Source organism: Chiroxiphia lanceolata, chromosome 5, assembly GCF_009829145.1.
Source record: "Chiroxiphia lanceolata isolate bChiLan1 chromosome 5, bChiLan1.pri, whole genome shotgun sequence".
Taxonomy (NCBI): Eukaryota; Metazoa; Chordata; class Aves; order Passeriformes; family Pipridae; genus Chiroxiphia; species Chiroxiphia lanceolata.
Genome location: NC_045641.1, coordinates 65,026,292 through 65,050,290, shown reverse-complemented (window position 1 = coordinate 65,050,290; position 23,999 = coordinate 65,026,292). Strand labels below are relative to the sequence as shown.

The window sequence follows — 23,999 nt, the reverse complement described above, 5'->3', positions numbered from 1 at the left end:
CTGTAAGTATGTAAAGGGTTGCTCCAAAGTACACATAGCCCCAATATACTTTGACATTTGGTGTGCCTGTGCTGCTAACAGCACTAAACCATAAACCTAAACAGTCTTCTAAGCATGAGCGTTTCTTGAACATCCAGTTTGTTCTATACATCCAAGGCATAATATTTTCTCCTCCTGCAAGTCCTTGGCTGGCTCAAGCTCAGTGGACTTCAGCCATAGACTATGAAAATAAACCTTTATACCAAAATGCATTGGAACCAGAAACATTTCTGAAGTTGGGACACTCTACTTTTAAATATCAGGAAAGTATGAACCATTATAATCTAGACAAGCTCAGGAATAAAAAAGATGTTTTACAAAAATGTACAAAAAGAACACACTTGCAGGTTTCCTTCCTAATTAAATTTTGACCATAGATAAACATGGATAAACATGTATTTTGGGACCTTAAACAGAGGGCAGAATGGGAGGAGACGAGATTAAAATGATAATTTAGTTTGTGTTGAAAGTTAATGATTCTTCTACGAAGTACCAGCACAGCTTTGCTTAAGGAGAGAATACTCTGACTTTTGAGCACTTATGTGGTAGTATAACTGCTGTTGTTGTGGACACAGAACCTAGGTAGGAACCTCTTTAATATTCTTTTTGTTTATCTTAACTGTAAAATGTTGCCATTGTTTGCAGTTAATGAACATTACCTGTGATCTATTAATTGCATTTCCTGTAACCAGTAACACCAGTAGTGTTCCTGTTGAAAGTGTCAATGCTTTAATGATGGTATCATACATTTTCATGTGTGTCTCTGAACAGTAATTATGTCTTGAACAATGCAAGTAGCACTGGGATCTGCACAGGGCTGTGATAATCATTTTTCATATTAGGTTAACTTAAAAGGTCTTACTATAATTCTGTTTAAAAATCAATAAGATTGTTGTCAATAAGACAATTGTATCAGCACTACAGTTAGTGTAAATCATTACATTTCCATAAATTACTGGAGGAAATGTGGATCTTGATTTGTGACTTTTTTTATTCTACTGGGTGGTGGCATGGTTCCTGAGAGTGGAGACAAGCAGCCCAAGGACTTTGCTGTATTCTTAATATTCCTCTAACATCACTATATTTTTCTTTTGCAAGAATCTACAAAACCTGTAGCAAACTGTTGTCTTGACCTTTGTGAACTAAATACCTGTTATTCATGCTAAGGTTTTTTAATTGCTGCTCTTATTCATTATAATTTGCATATAATTCAAGAGTATAAAATGAAGTTTAAATTTTTTTTTTAATATATTCATGAGGGAGTAGATTTACCTAACAAGCTCAGATTTAGGTCATGGCCCCTATAAGGTCATAGACCTTGAAGCACTGAAGATGTCTGCAGCTGTCCTTTGCAAGGCTGGTTGCACTCACTCTGAAATTGCATTGCAAGGTGCTTCATGATTTCCCATGACTTTGTCAGCTCCCACCAACACAAATGATCCACAATGATTATTAGTTAAGACCCTTGATCTTCCCCACCCAAAGTATTTCTCAGAAGAGGCTGTACTGAGCATAAAATCAAACCAATTTGTCAAATGTTCCCTGAGTTGCAAAAACGAACAGGAAGAGAGTTACATTTTATTGTCAAAGTATGGCTTAGGGGATTTTGGTGGATTTCTTTTTCTTTATGCTTGTTTTTGGAGAGAGGATTGTTTTCTTCTCCCAGGAAGAAAGTCAGGCTAATTTTTGTTCAGGTTGACTGAATACCTAAAGAATAGTTTATTTGACTAAATCTCTCAGGTCACTACTACAGCAGAGTGGCTTGTGCAGGCAAAGAATGGTAGTTTTAGAGAATCATATTAATGAAAGGGCACATTTGTTGCAGAAAGCTTCATATTTTGGCTTTGCAACCAGATGCTTAGTTTATTAAATAGCAACTTTATCAATACCTGAAATTGTCAAGCTCAGCAGCTGTATGTGGACATCAGTTGTGAATCAATCTTTTATCTTTTTTTCTAACCTTCTTGTGACCTGGAATTTCCCCAGCCCTGATCTCTTCCATCTCCAGCAGATATCTGTGTTGGTCAGGGTCAACTGAGGATGGGAGGAGATGCTGCCAGCAGCTCCAACTGCTGATCATTGCACATAGCTTGCTCTAATATTTCTCCAGCACAGTTGCATCATCGTTTTGCTTCATTCCCCTCTGTCCTAGCCCTCACAAGCAAAAGTAACACCACATCCCACAGCATCTTTGCAAAGCACTCATAAGACGTCATTCACTACTGACACGAGCTGGTCACCCGTGCCTTGTCTGAGAGGCCTTCCCCTGGATTGCTGGAGGAGCTGAGCAGTGGCAGTGCTGAGACAACTAATTTCCACTTTCTAACTGGCTTCACACTTTCCTGTGTACATCAAGAAGCTTTTGCCCCATGAAGACGCATTTTATTTTGCTTTCTTCTCTTTTTTTTATTCCTCATCTTGCCCGGTACCTTAACCTCTCTCTCTGGATGCCATTTTCACTATTTGCATCTAACTGCTCAACCTGCTCTTTAATATTTGTGCTCACACTTTTCAGTCTTACTGTCCTCCCTTCCTGTTCCTTCAAAGTCTTTCTCAGAAACATTTTTTATGGGATAGGCTCCTCATATCTAAACTTCTTCAGTTAAATGGATAACTGACTGCCTTTCTCTTCTATCTGCTTTTCCTCTAATTTCTATCTTCACTCCTTCTCTCCTTATGCTGAGATGCTAACTCTGGTTATACCTTCAAACTCTCAAAGAAACCACTTTAATCCTGTGACCTGCAATGATAGGCTCCTCCAGCATCTTATGGTGGTTGTCAATGTATTATAGTAACAAGGAGAAGATAATGTCTTCAGAGGACACAGGGACAGATGAATTTCAGAGGACCAGATGCTCAAAAGTATTGGTGTACTAACATTTCCTGAGTGCTAAGAGTCTCATTTCACAACATTTCTCTTGGTAGCTGTGCAGACTTGGGGACATCCTTTTTCTACTTCTTTTTCTTATCTGTCTGAATAGGCAAGGGGAAGGAAAAGATATGTTCTTTGTCCTGATACATGTGCTGACCCAGACTTAGAGCATAGCCACAGAAGAGTTTGGGAAGTAGATATTAGCAGTGAAAAAGTAGATGGACCTTTTCCAGCACTGGAAAAGTTCATCCAACTTTTTTCAGCTCCATTCAAGCACAGAAAACCTCTGTTTATGTGATTTGTTTCCCCTCTTTGTCTTCTTCACCTTTTTCTCAAATGAGAGGAGTATTGTGAAAGGTGAAACACATCATGTGAGTTATGATTTCTGAGTTCTGATTTGGGGATATTAGTTTCAATACTCTAATAGAAAACGCAATATTCCTACCTGCAGATCTGAAGATGGCTTCTTTCAAGTGAGCTGCTGTTTTCTGAAGGGCTCTGCAGTGGCATCTGGATCATCCTTTGGAAATCTATCCTGTTTGTAGTTGGAGTTGCACAAACGGGCAAGTGTTTTCATTCTTTAAACAAACTTTGCAAACAGATATATAGACTTCCCTTACAGCTTTTCCCTGAAGTGTTCTTTTTTATTGGGTTTTTAAAAGATGAGAAGGCAAAAAAAAATTTAAAAATGAAGTATCGAACTATTCACTGTAACAAAACAAAATTCAACTTAATAACAAAAGGCTTTCAACAATAAAAAAAATGTTATATCAAGGGGTATATCATTGCCTATGGCTACAGGATGTGCTGTTCCTGGGGGAAGTGGAGCAGTTCTGCTGAACTGCTGAGTTGCAGATGACTACATTCATCAGGGCATACAGACAGCACTCTGCAAACAGAAGGGTATTAGGGATACCCTGTATATTATTGCAAAAAGAAAACAACTGACCTATTCATAGGAGGTCAATTAGCTAAATTAACAAATTCTTTTGTCACTAAGGATTGTTTGCAACAGGTCAGTGTAGAGAAATCAGTCGTGTGTTGCTACAGAGGTCTTACTAAATTGATGGAGTCCTAAGCCATGTGGACTACAAGTTTAGATCTTCCCTAGGACTCCTTCTTCAACACTGACACTTTGGTGACCCTTGTAGTTTATTTTTGGACAGAGACTTTGTCTCTTTTTTGTGGAAATTGCCTTTTTAGTATTAAAAGACTGGAGGGGATGGGGTGGTGGTATCCATTTCTCTTGAAAAGAGGTCAAAACAAGATATTTCGGAATTTAAGAAATTTGAAACACCCAAGTCAGAGAGCCAAATTGTTTTCAATGGAAAGGTTCAGTTTCAACATCTCAGCATCTTCCTGTAACAGCTACTTCATCAGAAAAGCCCTTAAGCAACTCTATTTGGGCATATGTGCTTTTGTATTTATTTTCATTTTCTCCCAGGTTCAGATCACTCAGTAAAGAAATCAATCATGACAGTGGAAACCAAATCCAGCAATGTCAGTGGCTCAAATCAGGAAGCAGAACCCAATCAGCCTTTAGATGATGAAGAAAACAAAAGTCCACCAGTCAAAAAGAAGACTTCCTGTTGCACTGGATTGAAGGTGTGATGCTTTATTGATATCACCATGAATTACCATTGCTATATGTTAAGAAATGTTATTCAAGGTGTGACACGCCAAATTCCTCCATTCCTCTTCCCTCTGTCTTTTCTGGAGCTGGATATATACTAGAGGTACAGGGGATAGTCAGATCTTATCTTTGTCCTAAAGAAAATAAAAATTCCTGATCCACCATATTTACTTACAAGTTACTCGTAGGTGGTTCCTCCTCTTGACCGTTAGAGAGAGGCAGCAAACTCCAGTGGGGGACTTGAGCCAGCCTGAAATAGGTACCTGCAATACACTTGCCTGGAGGTTTCTGTCACCACTCATTCTTGTAGGGCCAAAATAGTGTGAGGTGAATCGTATTCCAGGACTTTTATCTAATCCAGGGCTGTAGGTCAAACAGTCCAGTGATTCCCACAAGCACACAGGCTTCCACGAGTGCACAAGAAGAATGGACTGATCAAAGCAAGTAAACTAATGAGAAATTCTCTACCACTTAAAGGCCTTAGTATTTATTGCTTCTGGCTGAGCTGCAAAGCAAGCTCAAGAGCAAGATTTCTTCTGACACTGATGTGTTTGGGTTTATGTTTTGACTAAATCTTGAGCCAGCTTCATCTCAAGCTAAATTCCATAGACTCGGTAGAGTTGCAATTAGGGTCACATTTCTCTCTATAAAGAGGTCTGTAAAATGAAAGATCAATGAGAAAAAAAATGTAATTGTAAGTTTCTCAAACATCCAAAATAATTTGGTTTAAGTATCAGGTGAAGGTTGTCGTACTTCTTATTTTATCTGACTCACGTTTGCCACTGATATACCCCTGCAGAAATAGAATTTGACTTCTCTGGGAGACTCACACGACTAACTTTACGTCATATATGTGGGAAATAAGCAAGGCTGCAGATCCATGTCTAACTCTATGGCAATTAGAGCTTCCACACAATAATGTGTAAGGAATAGAAGACAAGCTGCTATTATCCCTCGTCATCTTATCAAATGTTTTATGGCTGACCTGGGGATTGCACTTTCAAACACAAAATATTCAGGTCATTTTTGTTTGTGTTTTTGTGCTTATCAGCAGTTTGTGATTCCTGAGAGTGCTGCTGGCGTAAGGTAAAACAGGTGGTTCTCAGAATTTTGTCGGTCAAGCTCAGGAAATAAAGAACATGTCAGGACAAAGCCCACATTTGGCAGACTTTTCTCTTCATTCCTGATGAAAAGAGAATAAATATGTCTATTTTCAAGCTTTTGCTTCCTGGATTGCCCTAGTTTTTTACGGTAGATAATATTGCAAAGTCTAAATCTATATTTACTTTGTTCACTTACACAAGTTTCTGTTGTATTGGAACTTTTGCCCAGTGAGCAGTAAGTCAGTTTGTTTTTTAGCCTATGTGGAAATAGCTGGATAATATTTAAACAAACATAGTTTAACTTTTTAGCAAATAAATCTTTATTTACCAAAGCCACAATGTGTGTTGGTCGAAGCAACTATAAAATTACAAAGAGTATTAAGCTTTTCCTTATGAGGTATATGGTATACAGGCAACATTTCAAAATATGTAATCTGAGACAGAGATGAACTCAGTCCGTACGTATCGCCTTCCACATATGGGAATATCATAAAAACTTGCATAAAGCCTTTATTTTGATGCCATGGGTATCTATATGATTAAGTTAGAAGCAGTTATGAACTGGCCTAAAATAAATGACATGCAGCCCGAATAACTTTGATTCGGACTAGTGTCAGTAAATCTATCCTGATTAGGTATTTTACCTCTGGCAAATTTTCCATTTCTGCAACAGCTTTGGCACCATTTTGGCTGCCCAGCTTTGGTGCTCAGCTTTGTGATAAATTTAACCACAGATGCCAGTAAGGTGAGTGGTGCCCAGTGAGTTCTTTCTCAAATTTAAGGTCCTCAGTTCCACTTTAGAAACCTCTGGACAGCAAAGCTGGGAAGATCGGGGTTTCTGGCAATTAAGATGGCTATTGCAAACCTGAACCCTAAAGCAAGCAGCTGCTCTCAGTGCAGCACCTAGCACCCCTTCTGCATCAGGGAAAACCAGAGCAGAGAGCAAAATGTACTGAGATGCCACCCTGGCACCCTGCAGCATTAGGGTATTTGTAAACTCACCGACAACGTTGCCACTCCAATTTGAGTAACAAACTTACGTCATGGTGGTGATTGTCCCACATAGTTTTAAACACTTTTGTTCCCTCTGTGACTGGTTTCCTTGCCTCTACCTCCCATTTTCTGTCTTAATCTTTCCTCAGGCATTTCTGGCTGCTCTATCATTCAGCTACTTCAGTAAAGCATTGTCTGGTGTGATTATGAAAAGCTCCATCACTCAGATTGAGCGAAGGTTTGACCTGACATCGTCAACTGCAGGTTTCGTCGATGGAAGCTTTGAGTTGGGTAATTGATTTCCGTAACATTCAGAAAACTGCTCAGAGGAGTATGAGACACAGCATCTGGCACTAAATTTGGTTCATTGCCTCCCAGGTAACCTGCTGGTGATTGCATTTGTAAGCTACTTTGGAGCCAAACTTCATAGACCCAAAGTAATAGCTGTGGGATCCATTACTATGGCTTTGGGATGCTTTTTGTCGGCAATGCCTCATTTCTTCATGGGATAGTAAGTACTAATCAAGGTTAATTTGAGTAAGCTATGATTGGAATTACATCCTGCTTTCTAGTTTTTAAATGAAACTTGGTGTATATTAATTCTTAGATATCCAAAGGCCTACAGAACCTCACCTCAGCGTGCAATGAACCACGCTTGACACACACATCCCTACTGTGATGATGAATGTTCATTACATCTGGTTGTAAAAATATGGCTCCTCTGAAGTGAAACTTCAACTTCTCAAAAACTAGGAAAATCACAATGCTTTAGTTGTCACTCATATGTGTTCAGAAAAGAGGTAAAGAAGGAAATGATGCTACAAAATTTTTTCTCAGGGGGAAACAACTATGAAAATCTTATGAAAATTCAAGTTTCAAACAAAATACGTTATTCTTTGAAAATCTTCAAGCTGGCTACTATGCTGGTGTTATTGCTTTTATGAATTTTGGCAAACAGTAAGAACACCTTATCAGGAAAATCAGAACGCCCAAGAATGTGGCATCATTGGTTGCTAATAGAGATGTCAGGATCATGTAGCCAGGAAAATCAAACCATTATGAACCACAGTAAATGTATGAGAAATACAGAATGCACATATGTGATTTCCAGATAAGTTTGTGCTGTTTGGAATAGGATCTCCAAGCTCTGAGCAGGTAATTTCATACTGAGGGACGCCTCAACCTGCAGTACGACTTTATTTACAGTAACAGGCAATTCATGTAAAATCAGGGATTCAGAGCTTACTCAGGGAACAAACCAACACACAGAGATCCTCATTGAAAGAAATCTTCCTCCTCCAAAGAACAAACCAGAGCTTTATTGTGAAAGACGCTGCATTTTGCTCTCCTGTGGCAAACAGCTGCTCCTCACACAGAGCAGCCTCTCAGCTTCGCAAAAAACCTGCAGATGGACCAGTGCTTGTAGAACAGGTACCAGGGTTTTTCCTGTTCCAAATGCACATGGCTGGTTAAACTGATTTTCCATATCTGGTTAAGCTAATTTTTGTTCATATTTTCCATGCTCCAGGCGTGTTACTTATATGTGATAGTGCTCCTAGCCATAGCCTGGACACAGTGACAGCATATAGAGTAAGGCATATTTCTCCTAAAAGTATTAGAATAGTTTTAGACATACTACTGTAAAGAGAAAACTCATTAATGCTTTTTTTTCATGTTAGTGGATCTTGCACTAGCATCAGACTTCTCATAAGTTTTCCATTGCTTAAGACAAACTACGTATCACACTCATGTACACTGGGCAACCCCCTTGTAAGGAAACTGTTCTGCACTGTCTCTCCTGATGACTGCTCTTTGTTTCAACCTGAAAAATAAGCCTGCCTGGTCTAACAGAGTCGGTCCAGTTCCTAGAAGCAGAATGTGTGCTTTACCATGTTGTTCTCCTAAAGCTAATTGTACTTTGCACCTCAGCAGTGCTCGTATCTGGGAAAGGGATCATGTTAAAGCAGCTGAACGGATCAAAATACATATCAAAGATGCAAAGAGGGACCTACACTCACACTCAAAAGATTCCTCTCTTTCTCCTTGATTGTTGGATCAGCATAGGGAGCTCACTTGGATCTGACCCTAAATTTTTACACCAAAAATTAAATACTATCTGAGTTACTTTCACAAGCCCTTTCAAATTTTCCAGCTTAAAATATTATTTCTTTCAGACAGAATTTTATTTGTTTTTTTCATTATAACATTTCAGTTTTCCAAACTGTGCTTAAATAATCTTTTTATTTGCTCCTTCAGAAGTACTGCTGGTTGATATTTAATCAATGGTACCTCTCTCTTTAGGAAAACAGCAGTCAGAGCTTCGTGCCCTACTGCACTGGTATTTCCCTACTGAGCTCTGCTTCTAAACCTACTGTTGTGTGTTTTCAGTTATAAGTATGAGACAGCATCACATAGAGCGTCTTCAGCCAACTCAACTTCTAGCATAAATCCCTGTTCCCTACATCAAGATGTGAATGACACCGCATTGGAAGCCTCACATTCAGGTAAGGAACTGTAAGTATAAGTGCAAACACAGGAGCTAGTTTTGTCCTTGGTTGCACGTGGAATAGGTTGTTTCCCCGTGCAGGATGCTCAGATTCCTTCTCTGTTAAGAAGAACTTCTCTCTACCTGTCTCTACCTGTCTGGTAACATTGCCAACATCTTAATGCACTTGGTACATCTCATTTGGAGAAGAAGCATCCAGCAAACACAAATTATAAGGATACAGATCCCCAGTTTTCCATGTTCACGCTTCCAAATTACAATAAATCACCTAACACCAAAAGGGAAGCTGAGACTCTGTTTGAATGGGTTCAGTTATGCAGGACCTGGAGCTGAAGAGGTGGAAGAGATAGTGTGACAGGACATGAAACTACAGAGTTTACTGGAAATAAATGCAGATTCTTGTTATCTTCCTTACAATATGGAATACAGTTGTTTTATTTGTTGCTTTGCATGGGACACAGGTACAGAAAGAACCAAGCTGTGACCCCGAAATTATCTCAAACTTCTCACGTTAAAGATATGTTTGATATACCAGGGAATACATTTATGAAAATATGAATGTGTCATTTTTTTAAATGAGTGTTTTTTTCTGATGGGTGATGCTTATTTTTAGAAACCAAATACAATGGAGGTGGAGGAAAGTGCTGTTAAAACTTTATTAAAAATTCTGATAAGATTGACAGCCTTTCATCAATCTTCCATGAGGAAAATGCTGTTAATACCTTAAACAATAATTCATGTGCTGAATTTCCTGTGATTTGTCACTGTTTCCCATTCAACTATTTTATTACAAAGGTGCAAACTCTCATCTGCAGGCTGTGAGAAGGAACCATCATCGTATATGTGGATATATATCTTACTGGGAAACATGTTACGTGGAATTGGTGAGACACCAATAACACCATTGGGCATCTCTTATCTTGATGATTTTGCTAAAGAAGAGAATGTTCCCGTGTATGTAGGTAATCTCAACATGAAGCAAACTGAGAGATTCACAGTGTGAGATCACCCTGTGCAGAGGAAAAAGTTCAGCCACTAAATGAAGCATCTGCTTCTTTGTATTTTCAGCCTGTTTGCACACAATAGCCATGTTTGGCCCGATGTTTGGTTTCCTGTTGGGATCTTTGTGTGCAAGACTGTACGTGGATATTGGATCTGTGGATCCAGGTAAGCAAAACAAAGGAAAAGTGAAAGTAAGCTAATACTTGTTCATAACATGTTCCTCTAAGCAGTCGCCTAAGTTTATATTATATTAATTATATTTCTATAATTTATATTTATTTGATGAATTTTATTATATACTTTATTACAATTATATTAAATTACTGAAAGCCTTAAGGATAAAGGCAGAATTAGACAGGTAGTGTATTTTAGAATTGTGGTTTAGGGTTAAAGGGTTAAATTCATGTTTAAGAATTAGTGCTGAAAACTCTCACAGACCCAAGATGTTTTACTAAACCGGGATCTTAAGAAAAGGATTCTGCTAGCATAGCAGTTTTACAGTTTTGAGAAATTATCCATTCTCTCAACTGAGCATTTTACATTATTTACATTCCATGTAATGTTTGCAGTACATTGTACACGTTTTTGCCAGCCCTTGCTTATTCAGATGAAATGAAAACATTTGCAAAATGCCAGAGGGGGCAGAGCAATGCCTGTAAGTGGTGGCTGTGGTCCTTGATCCTGTTGCCTTTCACTGATCTTGTTTCTCTAGTAGGACTAGTATTGAGAAGATATTTTCAGATCTTCAGGATCCTGTAGTTTGATAGATTAACTGTTTTGTCTTTTCCCTTTATTAAGCCAATATTTGATTTAACTTGCACAAGGACAGTGAGCCAATTCTGGTAATGCAGTGCAAAGTCTTATAGTCTTGGTCCCACAGAAAACATTCCAGAATGTAACAATCATACGAGTACAACCTGCTACTCCCATCTTCCTTGCAATACAACATTTAAAGCCATGGTTGATCTCACTGATACCACAGAGAATTCCCCTACGCTTAGTAGCAGCTTACACAATTCAGGTGAGCAGAGGATGGTCTCAGGTGAAATGTATCACCCCTGAAAGCACCACATGCTTGAGGCTTGTCTGCCACCCCTTTTGGTGTTCCCGGGTGTTGGGCAAGGGCCTTGCTGTTGCCGTGTCTGCCACAAAACAACAGTCAGTGTAAGGTGAAGAAAGGCAGAGGAAACAACACCATAGTGACAGGACAAGGGGGAACGGATTCAAACTGACAGGGTGTAGGTTTAGATCAGATGTTAGGAAGAAATTCTTTACTGTGAGGGTGGTGAGGCACTGGCACATGTGACCCAGAGAAATTGTGGATGCCTCTTCCCTGGAAGTGTTCAAGGTCAGGTTGGATGGAGCCCTGAGCAACCTGATCTAATGAAAGGTGTCCCTTCCACCTGGGGGGTTGGAACTAGGTGACCTTTAAGGTCCTTCCCAACCCAAACCACTCTCTGGTTTTACGGTTCTATAACACCATTCAGGGTATGATTCCTGATGCCTTCACTGCATGGATGGTCCCTCATTAGATGATTATCGTTACCACTGGAAGTCAGACACTGTAAAATGTAGCTGTTGTAGCAGACAAAGGGTGGGAAGGTTCAGCTTCTTCATTTGGGTAACTTGTGACTGTTTCCCTCAATTCTAGGAAGCATCACTATCACCCCTCAGGACTCCCGCTGGGTGGGTGCGTGGTGGCTTGGCTTTTTAATAGCTGGAACAGCCAATCTCCTGTCTGCTATTCCATTTTGCTTCCTGCCAAAGAGTCTGAAAAAGCCAGAGGAAGCCAATAATGTCAAAACTTCATGGCGTCTCTTGGAAAACATGGGTGCCAAAAGGAAGAAACTTAATCCTGAAAACCCCAAGCCAAGGAAGTGGTCAGTAATGCTGAAAGGCAAGTGTTTCCCATGCTGTATAAATGTGAAAAGCATTAGGTACAACATACAGGGAAAATGTAGTAGTTCTGCAAAGCATTTTGCCTCCCCTGCACTTCTGTCTAAACCAGTCAGGTATTCCCAGAAAAGGAGAGGTCCTCTAAAAATTATTAAAAGTGAAAGATCTTGCTCAAGACTCTGAGCTTCTGCCTGTATCACCTGCAATAAATCATCACCTGAGTGACATCTACCTCTAAAATTTTGTACTAGAAGAAATTTGAAGTGTTTCTGTACCAGGACCTAAAGAAAATACTAGGAGGTTCCTTTTGCAATACGGAAAAGCAAATTATTCATCTGATATAGCTCCTGGAGACTCTGAAGCACATAGTTGTTACCTGATGAAAATACATCAGGCTTGAATAACAGCCCTGGTTGTGCAGTCCTTAGGTCAAGAAAGGGGTGGAAAGGTGATGGAAAGAGGTGACTTTGCTTCAGTAGTTAAATTCTCCTGCTGTTTAGATCCCAGTAAGAAACACTGGGCATCTCCACAAAGACAGATCTCACTTACACTTGAACCTGTGATAATATTCCTTGTGAATATTGTGAGCTGAATGAAGTCTTTGCTGTGTGGAGCCCTTTAGTCTTCACGTGCAGAATTCAACAGAGCATCCAGGCCTTAACCCACACTTCTGTCTTCTTCTAGGAGTCTCTTCCTGTATCTCAACCTCTGGTGTTCTTCAAGAACCTGATTTTGCTTTCAGATACTTTCATGCAGATGAAGATCAGTACAACCTGCACTTGGACAGCTGAGAGCAGGATTTTGCCCTAAGATTTGCAGGTTACTCACCAGTAATTATGCCATGCATCTTTCAAAGCCAACTCATATGTCCCTTTCTTTCAGATTTCTGTACCTCCCTGAAAAAAGTATTGAGTAATCGAATGTACTTTACATTTTTGTGTTGCTCACTGTTACAGTTCAGTAGCTTTATTGGTTTCATAACTTACAAACCAAAGTACATGGAACAGCAGTATGGACAATCTACATCCAAATCTAACTTTCTAATAGGTGAGTTACATCATGTAAGGACTGCTTTGTGATATAAATGGTGCTTTGTCTAGTACTGAATTCCTTGCAAAACAGGTTGATGTCAATGGTTTTGTACCTATGGGACTACAAGAAATTTTTATTTTATATTATATCATATCATATTATATTTACATTTTAGCAGGGGCGTTCCAAATGTGCAATAAGTGTGATATGAGAGTCTTAATTGCTGAAGTATCTGACAAATGCCTTGCAATGGAAGTGGGTTTTGAGGGCTAGGCACTTCAAAAACAGCATATGCAACCCAGGGATTGGACTGAACACAAAACCACCTACAGTCATCATAATAGACCATAAAGTTTCCAGGGACATCAACCTGAGGACTGGCTTTGGCTCTTAAACCCGTTGTAATTCTTTTATTTTAACATTCCCCTTCTATTATCTCTTCCAGGAGTAACATCCTTACCTCCTGTTGGTATTGGAATTTTCCTAGGGGGGTTTATAATGAAAAAGTACAAAATGGGCATCGTTGCAGCAACCAAGTTTTCATTTACCATGTCATTTTTGTCCTATGCCATCAGTTTTTTGCACTTTTTTGTTGGTTGTGAGAACTATGCGGTGGCAGGAATGACAGTGTCCTATGAAGGGTGAGTACAAAATGAAGAAGAGTGACTTTTTCTGCATGGCAGCAATAGTTAAAAAAAAAAAAAATGTACCATAACATCAAGCCTGAAAGAGTAACATGCCTTTGCAAGAGAAAGGTGACACTACCACATGTCATTGGGACAGATTTGTTGGTCAGCAAAGCATCACCTTGCCAAAGCCCAACACTGGTCAAAGACTAACTAGGAATTGCATCATTCCCAATGTGGGCTGTTTGGCTGTCTGGGGGGTGATATTGCTGTTTCACACAGTGCTATCTCTGTACCAGAAGCAGTTTTCTACCAAAGTCTCTTCAGTAAAAAGATGAAGCATATGTAACAGAGGGCGTGGATAGCATATCCTGCAGAGAGAGGGAAAATAAACTAAATAAAGCTTTAATGCCTATCGAAGATCCTCTCTCCTCTCAGGAGAATGTGGATTTAAAAGTTACAGACTTCTATTATTTCTTGGAGTAAAGATACCAGAATAGGGAATGTGTGCTAGGATCTGCCTGTCCAGGGGGAAACACATTAGGATATGGGTTTTGTACTGCTTATGTCCAGAGTACCTCATGGCTACTGTTATCCTGCCTACATCTCACTGAAGACTTACCTGCAGTTCCATAGTTTGTCACTGCAGTTCATTTATCAAACCATGCTGGTTCAGAGCTGAAAATGTGAAACTGGACAGGCAAGATGTTTATAGTTTTGGGAACCGGAGGCCTACTCATGGCTTGACATGTGCTCTGCACTGTTTTCACTAAGAATGTAGCTCGTGGACCAGGGAATATGCTTAGTAAGCACTGAGATGAAAGGAAAGGCACACACATAAGCTTAATTAACCCAGAAAGAAGAAGATGAGGAAAGACATCCCTCTTTTTCACAGACCTCAGCCCCCAAAGGATGTCTGAAACTAAAAGGAAATACAGCATTCTCAGCATTCTCTAGGAAGAGTTAGTCTAGACTTTAGGGGGGAGCATTTTCTAATTATGGAGACCAGGAAATCTAATTTCTATCACTGGTGAATTTTTTACCAACAGCCACAGATATACTCGATAAGACTGTGATAATTTAGATTTAATTTCCATTGGGGGGGTCTAGTTGACCTCTCACTCCTTTTTCTTTCCTGCTTACACCTGCCAGTAAAACCAGTAGCAATGTTTTATTTGTTTTAAAATTCTTTATAATTTAGTAATCACTTTAATATCAGTGCAAGTAGGGTGGAATCTCAAGCAGATCAATACTGTAGAGAGACTTAGCTGTGAAAACTTATGTCCTGGGCATATGAGCTGGGTTTCAGGACAGCAATATTGCCACATGGAAGGGATTACACTGAAATAAAAATTTCTTACACTTGTCTGAACTTAACTTCCAAGTGAACCCATTCCGTTTGATGAAAACGCCGTGTTTTCTAACTGCAACTCTCACTGCAAATGTGCCTCCAATGTGTGGGATCCTGTGTGTGGAGCCAATGGAATCACGTACGTTTCGCCGTGTCTGGCTGGGTGCGAGACCTCGGTGGGCCATGGAAAGAACACGGTAAGACCCTGCATCGGTTTCTGAGGTTTTCTACCAGCTTATTTTCCGTGTAACAGGTATTTAATAGTATGTAAGCATTTAAGGAAAGCAAATGTTGCTGGGGACCAGTCAGTAAAGTATTTATGATTTCTGGCTACAGACAGCACAGGAGTGAGAGATTTTTCCGCACATTAAGCAGAAAGTCCTAGCTCTTTGTTGTAGATGTTTACTTTCACCTTTTGCAGGTTGACCACAAGAGGGGGAAAGAGAAAAATAAAATTGGTTCCATGTTGCCTGAAGCTTGTCCATGGTTTGCCTTTCATAAATCTCATTTAAGGTGCCCTGAGGTTTTAACCAACAGTTGAAGTACACTATGATAGGGTGGTGTCTTCCCTGATACTGATCAATAATGTTTAAGTATGAAAAATCATTTGAGGGAAGGCAGCTCGTTTCCTTCATGTGAGACTCTGGCATGTCAGGATACTGCTTATTTTTCTGGGTGACTGATTTCTTCTTGGCACAGAGTTCTGGGGATAATGTCCAGAGTCCCAGAGAAGCTCCAGTTCATGGATGTAAACCTTCACTGGATTATGCCACTCCCATGTTTTCTGATGCCAGGTGATCACTCCAGAAGACACATGGTCTGGAGCTGTATCTTGTACTCAGTTTTCTCTCCAACAGAATCCCCATTGCATGAGCAGTGTCCTACCAAACCTGCTTTGTGTCTTCCAGGTCTTCCATAACTGCAGATGTCTTGAAATCAGCAGCTCATGGACAGGAAACAACACTGCCACCTTGGGGCAGTGTCCAAAAAGTGAAGCTTGTTCAATGAATTTTATTTATTATACAGTAATACAAGTCATAGGTGGCTTTTGTTACGCATTGGGAGGCACTCCAGCATACATGATTATGTTTAGGTAAGTACAACTAACTGTGTACCAAAGGTGCAGGCTTTCCAATGAGGCTTTCAAAATCATGTTTGTGTTCCTTTCCCTTAGGAAAGAAAAGGGTTTCTTGCAGTATAACATGCTTACTCTAATGAGTTTTGTCATTTCCCATTTGTTGGCAGCTGTTAGCACCAAACCTTATTTTGCTGCTGCCTGCAAGTCAGTTCCAGTCTGTTGCCTCCAACTCCTTCAGAATGGTTTCTGTTATGGTCGTCAGGAACTGTAGTGGCAGGAGAAGGAGTAATGGGTTCAAACAGAAAGAAGGGAGGTTTAGGTTAGATTTGCAGAAGAAATTCATTACTATGAGGATGGTGAGGCACTGGAACAGGTTGCCCAGAGAAGCTGTGGATGTCCCATTTCTGGAAGTGTTCAAGGCCAGGTTGGATGGGGCTCTGAGCAACCTGGTCTAGTGGAAGGTGTCCTTTCCCATGGCAGGGGGTGTTGGAGCAAAATGATGTTTAGAGTCCCTTCCAACCCAAACCATTCTACAATTCCAGGCTCAGGTTTTCCAGAATGTGTCCTTTTTCTCTGCTTGGATTTTCTTACTGCATGGATTTTGAAAATGCCATGCATTTGTCAGGATTTCTTGATGTGTAAGGACATGGCGAAGTCTGGATATATAATGGATTCAAAATTAGTGCCCATATCTGATGCTTGGAGCATGGTTCCCCGTGGAACAGAGGGGCATTTTGCCAGGTGGCTTTGTGCAGTCCAAGATATGTCATTGTACAGAGGGATATGATTCAAGTACGCAAAGATGCTGCATTAATCCTAATACTTGCAACTCTTTTGTTTTAGAGCAATAAAAACTTCCCATCAAGTGAGTGAAATTTATGTCTGGGAGATAAAGCAGTTGGAAAGCCTATTTCAGTAAGACCAAGATAGACTGTGATTATTTAAAATTTCACTTCTTTAATTATGCCTAATGAATGGATTTCCCAGGAGGTATGGGATAGAAATCGGTAGGTTTTTCATAACACTTAACATGTTTTCAGAAGGCATAGGAAGGGCCCTTCTTCCAAATCCTGGCTCTCTGTCAATAGGAGTGTTAAATTCAGGGTAATTAACAGCAGTTTAATAGACAGGTCTAAGCACTAGATAGGCCAACACTTCATACTTATCCCTCTTTCTTTCAGATGTGTTCAGCCAGAGTTCAAAGCTCTTGCAGTTGGTCTATACACGCTCGTTATGAGAACGTTAGGTAAGAGAAATCATTCTGACTGAGATGTTGGTTCATATGGCTTTAAATGACACCAATGTAACCACCATTTGCAAACCAGATGTGTCCTTGAAACAGCTCTTAGATCCTGGGCTGTTCCTGAATATCCTGTTTCTTCCTGAGGGTCCAATATTCAGTCCAGAGTCCGCTGGTAAACCTGCTAACACAATTAATGTTAGCTAAATGCAGTTTGGAAGCCTGGTGTTCCAAAATGGGAAGAGTTTTTAAGCAAAATTGAAGTATTAGGTTGCATTTCTAAATAGCACTGTAAGGTTTCAAAGTTCTGTCTCAGCCAATGGCTCACTGAGACACAATGCTGCAGGTAGGATCAAAAAGAATGCTCCAGTAGGACTTAATGCAACACTAAGACAACTCTGCTTATATCACAGTGTTTCCTCCATGTTGAATTTTCACTTTCCTGGTAGATGACAGCTTAGATTTCAATTCAATTAAAACTTCCTGTAAAGCACTTTTATTTGAGGCTAATGAGGTGGTTGATTAAGATGCCCAGGCATTCAAGAAAACACATTTTTATTGCCTTTAGTTCTCTTTATCAATGGAATATGAGTGCCTGCATTTCAGAAATGTGGAGAAACTCGTGTGAAGAGACAAGCCACAAGAGTTTGCTATGAAATTCAAAAAATCAACAGCCACTTACAAATGTCTACAATCAGAGCTGGTTATGGCTGTGGCGTCTAGTCAGGATTGTGATGGGACATTTTGAATTAGGAAGGTGTTTCTGTACTTTGTCCTCTTCTGCTTTTATCATCACAATTTGGAGGTGCAGAATTTCTTCCCCAGCTCCCAGGATAAGCAACACCAATGAAATTTTCAGAGCAATTTTGGACATAGGAAAATTAAAAGAAGCATCATGTAAGAACTGCCCCCTTTCTACAGGCTTCTGCTTCAGCACATTGAGCCAACCTGCTTCTTCCATTGCAGGCAGGGGGAGAGCCACTGTCACTGATTCAAAAAAGCTGGCATTTCTCTTCAGCGACACAAAGATCAAGTATGATGTGCTCCCATCTTCTTTCACTAAGGAACCTCCAAAATGAGCATTTTTTTCATTGTACCCTGACTACAGCACAGAGGATTGTAATACCCAGGCCTTTAAGACAGATTGCTGAGCTCAGACTCTCACAAGAGCCCTGAGAGAACAGGTTGAGACCATACCTGCTTTTACACAATAAATTATTTCCTATATAAGAATGCTCCTGTAGGAACAAAACCGATGTAACACATGGTCCTTTACATGTGGAAACCTGGATGCCTCTGTGGTTAATACTCACCTTTACTTCAGTAAGGCTGGGATTTTGTCCCATGTCTGTCATGTTTTGCAGTAAAGCAAAAGCTAATATCTGACCACACCAGAATTTCAGTCAGTTTTCCCTAACTCAAGCAGAAGGAACTATCAGCCAGCGTGTGTAACTTAGGATCTGCATAGAAGAGGGAACTGTGCATCAGTTCAGTGCTCCAAAGGCACAATAGCTCTTCCTTGCAGGATCTTAGGCTGCACAGGAAGCCAGTGTTGGGTCTCAGAGCCATGCATGAGAAACCAACGTGCATGACTGCAAGCCTGGCCAAAAACCATCAGTCCACATTGCACGGGGACTGATTTTCCTCAAGGTGCGGAGACATTGTCCCAGTTTACAGTTATTCTGGTAAAGGGAAAGAAAAGCTCCACACAATCCGACCCACCTATTGCAGCGTGTAAGTCACCACTAATAAAAAATATAGAGCTGATTTCTAAGATGTCCATTCCTGTGAAATCTTGTGATGCTTTTGTTTGTCTGCTGGCAGCCGGGATTCCAGCACCAGTTTACTTCGGCGCAGTGATCGACAAGACGTGCTTGAAATGGGGAAGCACAAGCTGTGGGCAGAAAGGGGCTTGCAGGCTCTATGACTCCATTGCTAACAGGTAAGGCAAATCAGGGCACAAAAACCCTCAAGCATTTCCTCCCTACAGAAAAACATGTTTTATTCTTTTACACTGTAGTGTGTGAGACCACTGATCAAAAATTATGGTCAAATACTGACTCTGGACTCAAATTTCAGTGAATCCAGAGTTCCTAAAGTTGAAAAATCTCAACATCAAATGTTAAGCTCTCAGCTTTTAGTCAGTGTTTATGTTCTGCAAAAGAAATTTAATAGCCATGACGGAGGTGTCTGAATTAATTTTGTATTTTTAATGCCCTTTGAGCCAATTAAAAAGACCTAAGACTTTAGGATTTACCGTCAAGAGGAAAATTACCCAATTTTACTTTATTTCCAGATAGTTTGCTCATACTGGCAAGAACTTTAATTTTATGCATTGGCCACATTTGAGAAAAAAGTTAATGAAAGAATATTGTACTGAGTAGCTGTAGATGTAGGTGTTGGTTAAACTTAAACACTATCAGACTTCAGGAGGAATATTCCACAGATTTTTTTTTTCAGTTTCACTTAGGCCTTGGCCATTTCTAAAGTGTTTTTTATTTTTATATACTATAGCTCACTCTGGTGACCTCAACATATTTCTACCCTAGAAGGCCTAAAGCCTTAAAGTGATTCAAAAGTCTTCCAAAACAAAGGGAAGATGATGAAAGTTCAGCTTTGCAGCCATCTTCACAAGCAAAAAGAATAATATCAATTCTTTAAGAGAAGGTTTTGCAAGCAAAAATGTCCAGTTTGTGGTACCACTCACTAATAATGAGTTTCAACATTTTCCCTAAGATGTTTTGATATTGATGTTTTGATGTGATCCTTAAAAGCCATTAAATTGATTTATTTTAGTGTCTTTGAAAAGTTCAATGCCTTGCACTGTCTTTTGTGCTCTGTCCCACAGGTATGTCTTCCTTGGTTTAGCAGCAGTGTTAAGAGGTCCTTCCTACCTCGTTGCAATCATATTTTATATATTGATAAAGAAACACGTTCAAAATAAGAACTCCAAACCTATAGAGAATGGACAAGAAGATGCTTCTATGAACAAGGAAGAAAATTGCAAGATCAAGCAATGTTTGCCAGGTTCTCCTGATGGGGAGAATGAATCTTCTATTTAGAAAGAAATTTAGACCAGTGACACACAATCAGGTCAGCTTCTTTTAGAAAAAACCTTTGCAATGTTATGAGTAACTAAATAATAAATAATAACACTGTTCAGAAAGTATAAGTAACAGCAAACCTGTGATCAACAACAATAAAACTAACAAACAAGTGTGGAAGTGCCTTACGTGTACCTGGCTACCAGTGACAGACAGAACAAGTTACACAAACTGAACCAAATTCTCAACAGATAAAGAAAAACCTCCCTTGGCATTTCTGATAGAGCCAGTCAGGTATTTTTAGTGGGATCAAAGAGGACTTCTGCCAAAACATCCGTATGTCAAGGCCCACAAGAGGTGATGCTGATCCTGCATGCAGATCCATGCAGTGGACTGACGCAGGAATGACAAGCTCAAGACTAAGAGCAGCTTTCTGATTCCATTGAATTCAATCAGAATTCACAATGAAACCAAAGCACTTAAGCAAAACATTTCCAGCACATCTAAAGGAGTCATTGCAATCCTTTCCCATCGCAAGATTGGCAAAAGCAGTATTTTTCCAAGAAGCATTTTATCTTACTGCAAATAGGTTGTCATAAAGGAAATAATTGTTTTTAAAAATCTCAGAGTCGTAGAATTTTATTAAGAGCTATTTTTTTTGTTAGCTAAGTTTCATGAAACGTAAGAAACACTCTGAATTTCGCGGCGCTGTTTTTTTTTCCAAAGAAAGCACATCCACGCACTCGTGGTTGCGTTGCTATTCCAGGCAGTGTGCGGCAGAGGGCACTCAAACGACAGCATTACCCCCGTGGTTATTGCGACTGTCGATACGCCTGTCATGTTCAGTCTCGGTTATTCTGGTAGAAATTAATCATCAGGCAGGCAAAACACCCATATGTGGTTCCATACACCTTAAAATTTTCCTCAGCACGAGCCTTTACCTCGTGTATTCAAAGCTGATTTTGTGTATTTGTTGGCTTGCATTCATCGTGTCACTCGGAGCTTGACAACCTGTTATTACTTTAAATAAAAAGATGTGTATGTGTGTACCATTTCACGACAGGGATTGAATTAGGTGGTTGATACTCTAAAATGGATGCTCAGGGCTCAGTGGGATGTGGTTAATAGACATGCTAGATAAGAAAAAGTACATTGAGGGAAACACTGAATTGCTCTGAAATAAGTGTTGTCTGTCATGACAGTCACTTAGCAGTGATTGCAGCAGCTGAAGGCAGAAGAATGGGACTTTTTTCCAAGGCAGAGATTCTCCACGTAGCAAAACTAGAGTTCTTTATTCTTCTTTAGCCTGGAGAAAAGGGGGCTCAGGGGAGACTACTAATAGTTTTCTTCAACTACCTAAAAGGAGGTTGTTGCAAGGTGGGGATCAGCCTCTTCTCCCAGGCAACAAGTGACAGAACAAGAGGAAATAGCCTCAAGCTGTGTCAGGAGAGATTCAGACTGGACATCAGGAAGAATTTCTTCGTGGAAAGGGTGGTCAGACACTGAAATTGTTAAAGGTTGGACTTGATGATCTTGGAGGTCTTTTCCAACCTGAATGATTCTGTGGTTCTATAATTCTAAAACTGATCTGGTCTTGTCTTACAATTGTGTTTGCTTTGACATATTCAGATACAGCCATAGGAAAGACCTGTGGGACATAAAGAAATGAACAACCTTATCTAACTGCTGAACTTGGGAGTGAGTTTGGCAAGGAAACTAATTACAACTCTGTGGTTCTGGTTCTATTCCAGATGCTTTGTTCAGATTACATTTTATTAACACATTTTGCTGCACATATAATTTCCTATGGGGAAGGAAAGACAGGGGTTTGGATGAGATATTTGTAATCCAAAATCTGTAACCTTCAAAAACATGTTTTATATGACAAAATATACCAGTTTTAACTGAAAACAAGAGCTAATTGCAGATGACAGACTATGAGAATTATGCATAAGGACTCAACAATGTCAGAAAAAAGGTGTTATGTCCTGTAGCAGATTTAGGAAGTTGTTATTCCAGGTTAATGAGATTAATACACTGGCCTCTTTGGCTTATCAAGAGGATTTTCCCCTTTCCTGTGGAAAAACAGAAAGAAATAATGATGACTGGTGCTACACATGTTCAGGAGAGGTTTAAAATAAACTAGAGAGAGAATTTTGAACGTCTTTACAGTCCTGGGAGGAAATTTCAGATACTTTTTTCATTATCATTTTTGAGAAGAGAACAATTGCTCAGTGGAAAGATGTGCATGAATGTGTTTCAGCAACAGTCTGTCACTGCAGCCACAATTTTTACACACTGAGTAAGTAAAGTTAAAAATCTATGTCTACTGTTTTATCCACCTGCTTGAAATATATCCCTTTGCTTAACTCTTTGGAAAAGCAGGCCATGTTTATTCAGGTCCCTTCATTAATACATTGGAGTTTTTAATATTAGGAGCAATGCCTCTAAGCCCTGAGAGGCAGAGTTTCCAACTCACAAAGCTGGCAGTTATTGGAGCAACTGTGTGTGTGTGTGTGTGTGTTGGTTTTGTTTATGTGCTTTTTGTGTTTGGGTTTGGTTTTTTTTTCATGGATAGGTGAGGGTTCTTGGCAAACAGGGTCAGAAAAAACGTTTAATTTTTCACACTTAAAATACCTCAAGCTGGCTCCTTTTCATTGCTGGTTTTGGCCAAGGCCAGGCCAGGTGAGATCCCTGCAGAGAGGCCTCAGCAGCAGCACAGAAAGCTGTGGAACAGACATCCAGAGTGGGAGTGTACCAGCATCAGGAGTTTTTTGCAAACATTAAGATCTGAGTTTCATATAATAGCATGAAAAGGGTGGGAAACTGGGTGGGTTTAAAATGCTCTTTCAGGCTAGAATGGATGCAAACAAGCTAAAAGTAAAGCTGGAACCATCTGCATGATGAGCTCTGGGAGAACAGGAATGAATCAAAACTTTGACAAGAATTTTAAGAAATTATCTTTCCCCCCCCAAAAGAAACACAAAGAAGGTGACATGCTATGAACTGCAAAATTAATGTACTATGTTCAGGGCTTGCACCATGGGTGAGTGAAAAAGCATGCAAAGAGAAGACAAACCTTTCCTCCTTTGCTACTTTCTGTGCCTAAGGCAGGTCAGGGAATTATTTTTGTCTTTTCTATTAGTGCACAGGAAAATAACTATATTGAATCTTTCCCACTTAGTAAAAAGTACCTGATGTCCAAAATCAATACAGGAATACTTCTGGAGTTAAGTATGCTTTGCTTAAGGTGTTTCTTTTTTTTTTTCTTTTTTTTTTTTAATCTCCACTTCAAGACAAAGCTGAAAAACATTAAAAAATTGTGTTTTCCTAAGTCTGTGGGGTACCATGAGCTCTATCTGAGTCAATGCAAAGCACAAGAAGGGCTCATTCAGTTTTTATGCAGTTTTATGCATGAATGTTACCGAAGTTTTATTTTGGAGCAAGACTACAGGCAATAAAATGTGTCACAAACATATGACACAGAGACAAAAAAAATCTCAGACAGGTCATCCACTGGTGCAAATCCATCAACTGTGAATAGCTTGACTTACCTGTTCAAGCTCATTAGTGTTCATCTGAAT

General features: G+C 39.7%; 1 protein-coding gene across 1 annotated transcript; it reads left to right on the top strand.

Moving 5' to 3' along the window:
- Positions 1-487: 487 nt before the first annotated feature.
- On the top strand, positions 488-21,464 carry LOC116787154 (solute carrier organic anion transporter family member 1B3-like). The gene is made up of 16 exons (XM_032688512.1): positions 488-621; positions 3,363-3,474; positions 4,356-4,516; positions 6,790-6,931; positions 7,019-7,151; positions 9,029-9,144; positions 9,962-10,108; positions 10,215-10,313; positions 11,800-12,045; positions 12,927-13,091; positions 13,522-13,717; positions 15,088-15,250; positions 15,962-16,146; positions 17,313-17,377; positions 19,196-19,313; positions 20,220-21,464. The coding sequence occupies exons 3-16, from the start codon at positions 4,385-4,387 to the stop codon at positions 20,431-20,433; spliced, it is 2,121 nt and encodes a 706-aa protein (XP_032544403.1). The 5' UTR covers positions 488-621; positions 3,363-3,474; positions 4,356-4,384; the 3' UTR covers positions 20,434-21,464.
- The last annotated feature ends 2,535 nt before the right edge of the window (positions 21,465-23,999 follow it).

Bases quoted from the DNA above. Each gene is read 5' to 3' on its own strand.
- LOC116787154 (XM_032688512.1), top strand. From the start codon at position 4,385: ATGACAGTGGAAACCAAATCCAGCAATGTCAGTGGCTCAAATCAGGAA. The intron at 10,109-10,214 runs GTAATCTCAACA...TTGTATTTTCAG, and splicing joins GAATGTTCCCGTGTATGTAG to CCTGTTTGCACACAATAGCC. The intron at 13,092-13,521 runs GTGAGTTACATC...TATCTCTTCCAG, and splicing joins CAAATCTAACTTTCTAATAG to GAGTAACATCCTTACCTCCT.